The 13080-nt window shown below is 39.1% G+C and overlaps 1 protein-coding gene across 9 annotated transcripts in view; it reads right to left on the bottom strand.

Moving 5' to 3' along the window:
* Window positions 1-13080, bottom strand: part of ESRRG (estrogen related receptor gamma) — a 791879-nt gene that overhangs the window by 25010 nt on the left and 753789 nt on the right. For all 9 annotated transcript variants that reach the window (XM_061625191.1, XM_061625194.1, XM_061625192.1 and 6 more), the window contains one exon: window positions 1437-1706. In XM_061625191.1, the coding sequence (XP_061481175.1) occupies window positions 1437-1706 (270 nt within the window). The remainder of the gene's footprint in view (window positions 1-1436; window positions 1707-13080) is intronic.

Genomic DNA, 13080 nt, shown 5'->3' with positions numbered 1-13080 from the left:
AGAATTTGAGATTGCCACTAGAACTAGAATGTGTATGATAATAAAATGTATGTACACTTATAGCAATGGGAAAAGTTTGTATTTTAAGAGTTATCTTTTAGTCATGCATTTTTAAAAAATTAAAACCTTAATTAAAAATGCAAAATGCTAGATCCCATTATGAAGACAAATAGGAAAGTACAACTTCATTGCTGAAAACAATTTTCCTCCTATCAATCTGACGATTCATGCATCAATATTGTAGATGAACTGTTAATTACAAAATCAATTAAAAAATTATTTCTAAAAACAGTCACGCATCCTGGCTCTCGGGGGGGCAATTTGGGCAGAAGGTCTCATCTCACTAGGACCGCGCCAAATCACAAGTCGTCATCCACAAGTAAGCAAAAGCAATCTGGTTTTTCATTTTTCAGCGCGGCTGAGCCCAGCCTGAGATTGATCGTCACATATGGCCCCAGAAAACAAACTGTCAATACCTTGAATGCTGCAGAATTTGAACAAATAGCCGTCCGCCCATTCAAGCCACTCATTGCATCCCATTTAACAGATTCTATTGACAGTTTCCTTCTTGTAATTAAAGGGAAAACTACTGGCCAGCAACCAAGATAAAGTTCAAAGATAGGGTCAAAACAAAAGCAGATGGAGGGGCACGGTGTGACTGTCAATGGTACATAACATCAGAGCATGTTATTGACACACAGGTATCTAATGATCGGCACGTCATTAAAGAGGAATCTATCATGAACTTTATGCAAATGCTAAAAGGGACTTAAGACCACAATAAAGCATTAGGGAGACACAAAAGAAAAAAACAACAAAGAACAAACGATTTTTTACTTATCAGACATTGGCTCCCTGCTTCAGCACATTTAAGTTCAAATGCAGAGAAGAATCACTCCTTGATTTCTTAACCCCTTCTGAACAAGTTATATCTGTCTTTGAAACAGCTACCATAAAAATCAAATTTGTATGGTGAAGAAGAGTTCCTGCAAGATTAAACGATTTGTTCCCTTCTCTGATACAACCGGTGTTCACCTTACTTATTGAGTTCAGTGTGTTTAGGAGCTGGATTGAAGTAGATCATATACTACATTTAGTCATGGGCCCATCCATTCTGTTGAACTGATTAGACTTATCTGCATTATGCAGTGGATTTAAGTAGAACAACCTTTGTTTATTGAAAAGCATCTTTGCTTTTAATACTTTCTGAATTTTCTGATATCTTTTACCCAAATTAGAAACCCTGTGCAACAAATGCTTATAAACTTAGATTTTTCCTTAATTTGAACTACTTTGTTTCAAGCCATTCAGCACTGTCCTGTAGTATTATGTCTAAGAATTGCTTATTCCTACTGTCATGTTTAGAAATTGTCATGCAGAAGGTATTAGAGGAAAGGGGGAGGGAATGACATGAGCCATCATGCCAGTTTGCCAACCTGAATTAGCAAGTGCGATAGCTTTGAGGGTGACAAACTCTTCTTTCTCCAGCTTCATGCTCTTGTATTTTTTTACCAGTTGCAGGATGGCATTGTTGAGGTCAAGAAGGCCTGCTAATTTAGACTGATCTTCATCCATGATATAGTCTTCAGCATAGACAAGCTCATCCTCAAAGGAAAGTGATCGGTATACAACGCCTAGAATCAAAATCTCCATCCAAGCACTCTGCAGAAGGCTCATCTGGTCAGCAAGCGATAAAGTGGAAAATCCTAAACCAGGAAACAAAGTACACAGAAACATAATTAAAACGATCCTGGCCATCATAATTCTGCATTATAACTACTATTTTGTGCTTGTTGTTGTTATGTAAGTTATAAATCTGTATCTTTGGAATCTACCCTCCCTGATCGCTAAGATCAATTGACTTAAAATAATTAAAGTAAAAGGTTCCTCATAGAAACTTGTATTTTCATGCCTTTTACACTAGGGTTATATTAAATTTCTGGGGATTTTTCTTAGCAACATGAATTTGCTGCATTTTACCTTCTCATTGTTTCAGAATATATTACCCTAAGTACTTTTTTTACCTATCCCACTGAGGACTGATTTCATACCTTAAGGTATTAACATTATTTAGATCAAATGGCCATTTAAGGAACACTTTGACAATAATGGTCATGACTGATATTACATATACTAAGGCTGCATACCTACACTTGCGGGAGTAAGTCCCACTAACCTCAGGGATTATTTCTGAACAAACATGTATAGGATTTCACTTTAAGGGTCTCAAAGTCTACTTTAAAAGAAGGTTGTTTTTTATTATTGCTGTTGTTGTTAGTAGCAGTAGTAAGTAACAAAAGGGAACACTTTTTCCAAGGGGGAATTTTTCTGATACCTTACTAGAATGGAGATGATGATCATTACAACAAGCAAAGTGCTTCTTGAACTTCAACCTCAGCAGAAACAGAAGCAAGACCTACCCTCTTCAGAAAATACACTAATTACTTTTGTAATGGCTTCTGTCTCTACTACAATACTGATATAACAGGATGGCACATTAAAGTGCCAAGTGAATAGTAATCCCACCATCATTTTTGAGAGAGACAGAAAATTTAATAATGCTTCTTAATGTATTTAATTTTTGCTTTTGTTTCACTCCTCCCTAATAGGATCACTAAGGGCAAATATCTTTACTGTCGTACCTTTTCAGGCTCCTGTCTACAGTAGCTGTTAATTTATTACCTCCAACTATTAATATCCTCCATCACATAAAGTATCAGTGAAGAAGTGATTTCCTGGTCTACTGGTGAAATGTTGTGGTTTGCCAGTTGGCATCAGCAACCATCAAGTACTTAATAAAATCATCAAAGGGGATTAGTCAAGCTTTTCTTGAGGGGGTCTTAAGACATGTCTAAAGCTTTCAATTGTTTGTGGAGCTGCTTACATATGCTTTGACAAGAATCCTGCTGAAAGAACAGTCTGTCTTTGTTACTCATTTAGTCCTCCCCCCCTTTTAAGGATCCTTCCTTATTCTATATACAATATTATGGAAAACAAAAGGGGGGCACTGGCATCAGTTTAGATTAAGACTACTGCAATTCAAAAATGACCATGTTAAAAATAAAAAGACAATAATTTCAAGTGAGCAGGCATACGTTAAAAGCCAGTGTCAAATGGACACTGCAACCATTTTTTTCATTATTACTATGTTGCTCACCGCTGCTGCTGTTATTTTACATACCATACGTTTTGTGGCATTGTGGTAAAAGGACATTTTTAATGCCTTCGGAACAAGATCAAAAACACTGTCACACAAAACAACCTCTCTGAAAGATGACAACAGATAACACCACACTTCTTGCTGGAAATGGAAGGAAATTGAATAGAAATAATAATTTGAAAGGGTCAAGACAGGAAGGCATATTTTCAATTAGCTCCAACATCTCTGTCTTTCCTCTCTCAAGAACCAGTTTTTCTGTTGTAGCAGATGGACAGAGAATGTAGCCTGCAGCAATGTCCTGTGACAGCCCCATTCTCCCTCCCAGACACTGCTGTTAGTAAATAGATTTACACATTCTCCAATCTCCACACATCTTTCTGCCGAATAATTAAAAGCAGGATGATTAGTTTATTGAGTGGAAGGAGGAACTTTTTTATTGAGGTCCGTCCATGATTTTATCAGGGCCAGCACTTTTACGGTTGTCATGAGGGTGCAGGCATCCAATTTTTCTTATCTGCCTGATTAATACAAACGCTGTTTCAGGACGCATTAATTAACAGATACAAATCTACGTTCTCATGGAAGGATCAATACAGAGAAGAAAAGAGGCATCAATGTGAATTTAGTGCTGATGATGGAGAAGGCACTCTATTGACATTTACGTGCACGGAAACTTTAAAGTTGTAGTAGAGCCCTTTTGTCCCTGTGATTTACAAAGTAACAATTTTTTTAAACTACAACAATGTTTCACACACTTCTGAGGCATTTAATTAAGCAAAAGGCAATAAAATTTCTTTTGATTGCAAAAGAAGTTTTAATTTCAATCATTTTTTCTTTTTCCTTTTTATTTATGTACCACGTTTTGTGTGTACTGTAGTTTTCTTTTGTAAAATAATAAATTACTGTGTGATTTGCTAGCAAAATTACAGTTGCAGATAATGAAAAACAAAACTCCCAAATCAGAACAGTGTATGAAATACAATTATACAGGGCGTTTGGTCAGATTTCATAAATAAAAAATTACTTCTCATTTCTTTAGAGAGTTCTTTATAATAAATTGATTCCATAGGTTTCCACAGGAAAAAGTTTGTCCCTGACCATGAAGTACTTGAGATGAATTGTTCCTCCCACCCCAAAAAATGGCTGATTAAATACCGACCTTCCTTTTCTTAGGGAAAAAGAAGAAGAAGAAGAAAAACAGCCTCAGTGAGGCATTACTTAATTCTGTTTCTTATCCAAAATAGAGTGCCTGGGGCAGAGTTCTGCAATTTTACTAGAAGATCTAGTCAAGATTCTTGAATACCTTTACTACAGCTATGCCTTCCTTTGTTATAAAATATTCAGCATAAGTCTTCAGAGAAAGTGGTAAAAGAAACTGGATGGTTAAATACTGGACATGATCAAACAATAATTTCAGAACTGTGTATCCATGTTAATAAAACTAGGATTGCAGTCTGTGATCTGTAGTTTGCAAAAGCATAAAATGTGGTTGGCGAAAATATTCAGAGTAATCCAGATAACCCCATAGACTGTCCAAACTGTAAATGACAGTGCTTACATGATAATCAAATCTAAGTGATCCGTTTAAAAATCTGAAGCTTTCTTGAAGAAAACTAGCTATTATAATAAACCACTACATAATTTGTCACACTAGGCAGAAAAATAACATCCACACCTTTTTATTTTGTGAGAAGGGATTTCTTTCTTTCTATAAGAAATGAGTTCACATTTTCCAACCCCTCGCCACTGAACTGTTCCCCAGGATATAAAAGATCCTCCTTGGCTGGTATGCTACTGAACTTTGTGTTCTGTATTACACAGTACCGTAATCCCTAGCATTTGACAGGTCATAGTTTTAAATGTTCAGCCATATCATGGTTTTTAAAAGTAAACTTCAGTATGCTGTGGTGCGTCCCCCTCCCCTGTACAGACCAATTCCATGCATACTGGTGACAACTTTGATCTCTCTCCATCTCCCTCTGCATGTCAGTGCCATTTAATGTATCCCAGGCATTTTGCTAGACTCTGTACCTTGACCTGCAGTTAAATAGCATGTTTATCTGCGAGACAGCGTGCTCCAAATAAACCAGATGACAGTTGGGAATAATGTCATTTGGAAGGATTGAAAAGCTTCTCAAGAGTCAAGTACCCCAGAGGTAATAGGCTTGAAGGAAGCATGTTCTGTGCCAACCCTCCTGCCATCTTCTACTGGAATCTCATGTGCTTGACAATGATGCCATGGGCACTTGTCAAGACTCCCCCCCTCTTTACTCTACCCCCCTTTCCCCCTTTTTTTTTGGACTGGCAAACATGCACTTTGCAGTGAACTAACAAAAAAGGCTAAGCATCTGAAAGTGTGAAGGGCAAAAAATATCTGACAGCTAGTCTTCAAAAACAGACTTTCATTTCACAAAGCATAAATGTTTGCTTCCCAAGCCCAGTGTGAACAGAAATAGGCTGCAGTGCAGGCATAAGAACTTAACGCCTGCTAGGCATGCTCTACCGTACTATTTTAATGTTGCTCAGTTTTAAGGCATTATAAATCTACCTAGATTCTTATAAATAACTATAAGCAATGGAAATGATTTGCTGGTTGCTTCTCTTCTCTCTCCTCTCCCAGTGCCATCATCTTTTTTCCTATGTAGAGTGCAGAGCCTCATTCACTGTAAATACTTTTCAATAAACTGCATTTCTAATTAGACATTAATGACACACTGATATCACTAACTATGCACTGAGAGGAAGCTGACTGAGTAACCTAACAACTGTTTGCTCCCCCTCCTTTCCCCACGTCTATAAAACTAACACTTGAAGAAAGTGAGGAATACACGGGTAACAAAGCCGTTGGCATTTTGATACCAGCTCAGATCTCTGCAATATTCCTTCTGGTAAAATGAATTTCACAACTGCCATTTACATATACATGTACTAATATTTTAAAACAGGCAATTTAGACCACTTGCTCTTCATATAGTACACATCCCCATGCAGCCTAAAATATTAAATTTCCTAAATATGCTTTCCTGTAGTTTGCTTTGGAGGACTTCACAGACAGTAGAGGCACATCTGTGGTTTATCTACAGTGCCCATAACTGCATGTGTGTGTCAGACCCACTGACTTCTCTATTTCAAAATACTGTTTATTACTACTGTAAACAAATATGTCTACTACCATCTAGCAGAGTCCCAGTCCAAACCCGCAAGTGTGCAGGGACTTGCATGTGTGAAGGCTGGGACCATCACAGATAAAACACCTCAGATAGAACTTTTATATAATCTCAAATAATGCTTTTAAATGGTCATTGATTTGCCAGCAATCAAGGACACAGCAATCAAATGATATACATGCATGTATGAAACTATGAATTGGCCCTCATGCTCAGATGACCACACAGCATTGTACTGTTAACAGATTTCTAAAATTGTGCATGTATAGGTAAGTTCCATTCAATATGCAAGTCAGAGTCAATGTTTCAGAATTCAAATATCAAAATCTGGGGGCTATTTTGCAGTTATTTGCAATGCATTATACTCCTTTACATAATGAAGTCTGCATTTAAAAAATATATATAAAAGTAATTAACAGCAATGTCAGAATGTAAAACTTTGTTTTTATTTTATCTATTTTATTTCAAATGTACTTTATCTGTAATGTCTGTGGCTAAGGAGTTAAAAATTTAAGCAAATTCTGAACTTTTGGAATTTGCAAATGTCTTGTAGTGTCAAGGCTGGTTCACACATGTAATCCACCCACTTTCTCCGCTCAATTCTTCCTCTTCATTGCATGCAGCCTATATAGTCAATTTCCCAAGAGGACCCAGAAGGTTAGGGGCCAAAAGGGATACATACACACCTACCCTTTAGAATTCAATCAGGTATTACATATTCAGTCAGGTATATTATATAGCAATTTTACTTGGGTGCGGAGTCTGCTAAAAACCAATTTTTGATGTGATGCTGGTTGTCATACAGTATTTGTTCCTATGTTTGTCCTCCCGTGTTTATTTGTTATTTAATTTATATCCCGCCCTTCCTCCCAGCAGGAACCCAGGGCGGTACATGGGGATCTAATTTTAGCATAAAGGGGTGCATGACTGAGGGTAATTGAACCCTCCTCTCTCCCCTGCTTAGCCTCTCTATGGACCTTGGCCTTGGCTCAGTACCAGTATCAGAGCTGGTCAAGGGAAGGAGGAGTTTGGCCACAGCACAGAAAGAAATTCATCCAGGGGAGAGAGGAAACTTAGAGCTTCCATGGGCCTGTTGATATTAAAATTAGACCTACCTGCCTTGTATAATAGGTGAATGGGCTGCCACTGTCACATGTGGTTTGACTCTAATACATGATGGCAGTACAAAATTACACAAAAGAGGAGATTGTAGAGTGAAATGCCATGAGTAAAATTTTCCCAGATCTAAGTGATTCTATAGGCCTATACAGGCTGGGCTGGATAATCCATCAGGTGTATCATATAACAATTAAGTCTTGCTTAAGCAATTAGGCAATAGGCATAGTACCTAGGATCTATGAAACTCCCAAGGATCTATACAAAGTTTGGGGCCTACCAAAAGAAATTGATTTAGTTAAAGCAAATTATTGTCTAATTTATCAGTTTACCCAGTCTTTACTTCACAAACGACATACAGGTATGCTATGCCTTAAGTAAATGTAAATTAAAGTAACTCACAGATTACATCTTCAAATTCATTATTTGCAAAAGCTCAGTTGAGAGTAGTGCAAGTGAAGATAATCATTTCTGTCCCATGGTTGACTTAAGAAAGTTTTTTTATACCTTTTAACTTTGAAAAACAGCACTCCCCTTCACAATGGTGAGATTCATTCTAAAAGCAATACTGACATTTGGAAACCTTGGGTTGTATTTAACTCCTACTCAGAGTAGGCTTATTGGCATTAATGAAGCTAAGTTAGTCATGAGAGCCAGTGTGGTGTAGTGATTAGAGAGTTGGATTATGACCTGGGAGACCAGGGTTCGAATCCCCATACAGCCATGAAGCTCACTGGGTGACCTTGGGCCAGTCACTGCCTCTCAGCCTCAGAGGAAGGCAATGGTAAATCACATCTGAATACTGCTTACCATGAAAACCCTATTCACAGGGTCGACTTGAAGGCAGTCCATTTTCCAAGTTAGTCATGTCTATTAATTTCAATGGATCTACTCTGAGTAGCTCTAGCACTGAATACCACCCCTTGTCACCAGCTTCTCTGTCATTTGGGCAATCATAATTTCAGTCATGGATTTTCTGTCAGCATACATATATGAGAGCAACATAAATTCATCTGTGAATGCATATCCAAGATCTGATTCATAGATCATTAATGCCCTTGCTATCCAGGCTACTTTATCACTAGATACAGACATATCTACAAGAAAACAAAACCTTTCATTTGGTGTGGCATGTGCTGAATGTGGTCTGCCCATCTCAATGATAAATTTATTCACTATAGGATAGAAAGAAGACTGTGTGCAGAATTTGTCACTGGTACTCAAACCCAAGTCAGTATTATCCAAGGCAACTTTATATAAAAAAGGTTTCTTCATGCTTCTTTACTATGCAAAAATATTCATAATGCTGTTGAATGGACTAAATTACCACCCATTTCCCATTTTCCTAAATTACCAAACATTTCTCCCAGCTATGGATTAGATTTCGCAAGGGACCCTTGCACTAAGCTAAGAGGGGGGTAAGGGCTCCAGGCTCCAGCATTTGTGTGTGTGTGTGTAAGGGTGCTGCTGGTTTGAGATTTTGGTAGGAGGCAGAAGCCAAACACAGAACAGGAGAAAGAGAAATAGGAGTGGGGCTCACTATTCCAATGAAGGACTGGGAGGAAAAGTGGGGAAGAGAGAACACTAGGTTTGAATATTTTTAAGGGAGACACTTACATAGAGATTTGTAAGTGGTGTAAGGATGCAGAATGTGACACAGAGATAAGGAGATCTACTATGGTGGTTTGTGGAGATATTCATCTACAGGGAAGATCTGCACATTGGCTTGGTTGCATGGCTGGCATTAGGGCAAAGACACAGTCATCTGCCATTAATTACTTTCTTCATGAAGCAAGCACCCCATGAGAAAAATAACAAGTAAAAGCTATTAAGAAACTCACCCCCTCTCCCATCACTTACAAAGACAACTTGGGATATTCTCTGTTCGCAGCTAGCTCCACAAAGCATCTTCTTGTTTTCTAGCTTGCTCAAAGGTAAATAAATATTCCCATGTCTCCTCCCACAGAATATGCTGGAAACTGCAGCTGGGTAGACTCCAGCAGCAGCAGCAGCAGCATTCTCATGGAAATAGATCTGATTATGGTACAATGTAAATTCTATATTGGGGACCTACAATTATGAAGTGTCTAGGGCCTGATAAATGGAAATGGACTGCCTTCAAGTCGATCCCAGCTGGCTAGAGCCTGCTCAGCTTGCCACAGCTGCACAAGCCAGCCCCTTCCTTGTCCGCAACTGCCAGCTGGGGGGCAACTGGGCTCCTTGGGACTATGCAGCTTGCCCACGGCTGCACAGGTGGCAGGGCACGTAACCCCTGAGCCACTCACTGTGGGGTGATCTTTAGCTATCCCTTGACACCCAGGAGACACAAATATTTTAATCTGACCCTTTATACAGGTGCAGGTGGTCCTTCTGGTCCCAAGTTGTTCAGGGCTTTATATAGTAGTAACAAGACCTGCAACATAGCCTAGTAACTGATTGGCAGCCACTGCAGTTCCCTCAGCTCAGGTGTAATATGTATGCCTTCAGATATTCCACCCAACAACCTGGCATAGCTTGAAAGCATGATTGCTATATGCACCATGCATACCAGATTCTGGGGCTATGTTGGCGCTGGGCCTAAAAATTGAACCTAAAATGGAACCAGGTGGTGCCTCCCTGCTGCTCGGGAATACACTTAAAAATATATATCTTGCTGCACCATTTAGACACCAGTTCCTGCCTTCATCTATTCCCCTTTCATGGTGCTGCCTAAAACAAGTCACTTCACCCTGCCTCACCAGCAGGGCTGGCCCTCTTCTAGGGCGCACAACAGCAAAAAATCAGTCCCAGGCTATGGTCTGAAGGCACATAAGGCCAGCTCCCTGCTGATGCTAAGCAGGGTCAGGTCTGGTCAGTGCCTGGATGGGAGACTGCCTGGGAACCATATGTAAGACGCCTTGGGTTTCTATCATGAAAAGAAAGGCGGGGTATAAATGTAATAAATAAATAAAAAATAAAAAGCAATGAATGGGGGATAAATAGCAGAAAGGAAAATGACAGAAATAGGTAGACTGAAGGACTGGTAAGACAGGCAGGAGGATAGGTCGACAAGGTACACAGGCTGAAGTGTTTATTTTATTTATGTGGAGGTCTTCTCTTTCAAACAAGGCAAAAAATTCTGAAGTAAAACCTTTCATCCCAAGCACCATGCCAAATGTATTCCCCAAACCTTCTCAATCCAGTTGTGCTGACAGCCATTTCTCCCAATTCTTATTACATTGTATATTTATATTTCTTTCATCCCTTTTCAATGACAGTTCATATAAAATATAAATGAATTGTTTATAACAGCCGGGGGGGGGATACTGACCATAAGCACTTTTCCAATGAATCCTACTGATAGGACAGCAAATGCCACAGAACAGATAGAAAAACCACAGAGAAACTCGTGGTTTTTATTGCCATACTACTTTTATCTCCCTAAAACAAGAGCAGAGAGGTGGCACGGCAATAAAAATGCATTCACACTGCATGTCCATCTCAATCCATTAAGAACAATGGATTCTCACTAAGCAAATATTCGCTTGTCAGAAGTATTTGCAACAGTGGATTCATTCAGTAGGACTAAGTAAGTGAGGTTCACAGCAATTTAAAAGCAGCAAATTAGACATTTACAAACAGTGAAGATGCTGCTTGTCTAGCATGACCTTTCACTCAGGCCATACAAGAAGTTATTAATGTAATTTAAATGCCAGTTAGAAATATTTCAGTGGTCTCTTTTCTCAAGTCTTACATAACAATCCTAAAGAAGAACAATTTAAGCTTGTCATTTTTTTTCCGCAAGGAGGCTTCCATCTCTGAGGTAATCGACTTGCAGGTCAAACTGATGTAGTTGTTTAAATCAAAAGCTTTGTTCTTAAAAAGAAATTTTGCAGGCTTGTTAGGTTTTATTTCTATCCTCAGCTATTACAATTTTTCCACCTTTTTTTCTAAGGCCAAATAATGTATTCTATTTGTGTTACGTTTCTGGGAGGGCCATTTATGCATAGTGGGGAAGTAATTTCTCCCTTTCCCTATAACCATGTTATGTTATAACATGTGTTACAGACCACATGTGCAGACCATGTGCATATCTGAAGTTCTAGTTGTAATGACTTATAAAATTGTAAACCACAAGTGCTCTTGAAGTACATTGTACTTTTTATGTTTAAATATATGTGTTGGGCTCCTACAATGAATTTTGCTTCTACATGCTGTGGGTTGTATCCAATGCTCCACATGCAGAGTTCTACTTGTGCAACAGGACTTCCCTTTCTTTTCCACTCCCCATGTGCCCTCAAAATCTGCTCCAAGGGATCCTCCAACTTTCTGGGAGAGAGGAGGGGAAAGTTCCATTGCCAAGAGGAAGTCTGCACAATATATAGGGCTGCCCTCAGAAATGACTCTCTCATTGTTCCTGCCGCTGGTTTCTTACTCAGACAGATTGGCTGAACAGGCAGTGATAGCAAGGAGGAGAGCAGCTAGACTAGTGGGTATCAGGGGTTGACAGGAGGCCTCCCTGCCCAGTGATGCTGACTTTTGACAGCAACATTAAATAGACCTAGACCCATGTCAATCTGACTTTAGGCCTGGTTTTAGCACCAAAACGGTTGTGGATATCCTAGTTTATGACCTGTAATGGGAGAGAGACAGCTTTTAATTCTGGGGCAGCTGTAAGGAAGGAGATGGAGGCACAGTAATATGGTGGTTCCATTCCTATTTGGAGGACAACACACAGAGAGTAACACTGGGGGACATGTGCTTGGCCCTGTGACAACTACACTGTGGAATGCCACAGGGTTCCACTCTGTCCTTCATGCTGATTAACATCTAGAAGTTGCATCTCTTCACCCAAACTTTCGGGCCCTCTTGGTATTGTTTGCATTTGGTTCTCTGAATCTTTCAATTATTTGTACAGTCCACAGGACTTTTATCCTATTGCTAATTTGCAGGATATAACTTTTTATGCATTATTTGTTTTGTGTTATTTTATATTTACATTGTGACTTATGAATTACTCTGCAATTTCTCAATGAAGAGCAATATATAAATTAAATAATAATAAAATATTAGAAGAGTGACAAATCATAGAGTTTGAAGGGAACTTGGAGAACATAAAGTCCCAGCTCTTGCTCAACACAGCATTTGGGATATATAGTGCAACAACAGCATCTGACTGGTGACTGGTTAGCCAGCCAGATGGGCGACTAAGAAATCCAATAAATAAATAAATCTCTGACAAATGGCTGTCCAGCCTCTGCTTAAATTTTCAGCCAAGGAATGCCCACTATCTCCCTAGGCAATCTGTTCCACTATTGCACAGCTCTTACTATTAGGTGATTTTTCCTAAAATTTAGCCAAAACTCTGCTTCCCTGCCACTTCCACCCAATGGTTCTAGTCCTGCCCTCCGGAGCATCAGTGAACAAGTCTGCTTCATGTTGGAAGTGTAATTTATAGCCTGATTGTTTAAAGTGGTACAACATTATTTCAACAGAGGGTTTGGCTTACAGTTCTCTACACCTCTTATGTGTAGCATGTTGATCGTAGCTGGATCCTACCAGATCTGACTAATTAGTTCAGTGCCTGATGATGTGAATGAGGGAAGGCCCTGTTTTAGTTCACCTTATTACTGTTTTGGTCCTTCTGGTTCCAGGAAA

The sequence above is a fragment of the Rhineura floridana genome, chromosome 4, assembly GCF_030035675.1.
Source record: "Rhineura floridana isolate rRhiFlo1 chromosome 4, rRhiFlo1.hap2, whole genome shotgun sequence".
Lineage (NCBI taxonomy): Eukaryota > Metazoa > Chordata > Lepidosauria > Squamata > Rhineuridae > Rhineura > Rhineura floridana.
The sequence above is the reverse complement of the archived record's forward strand: the minus strand, read 5'-3'. Positions and strand labels throughout refer to the sequence as shown.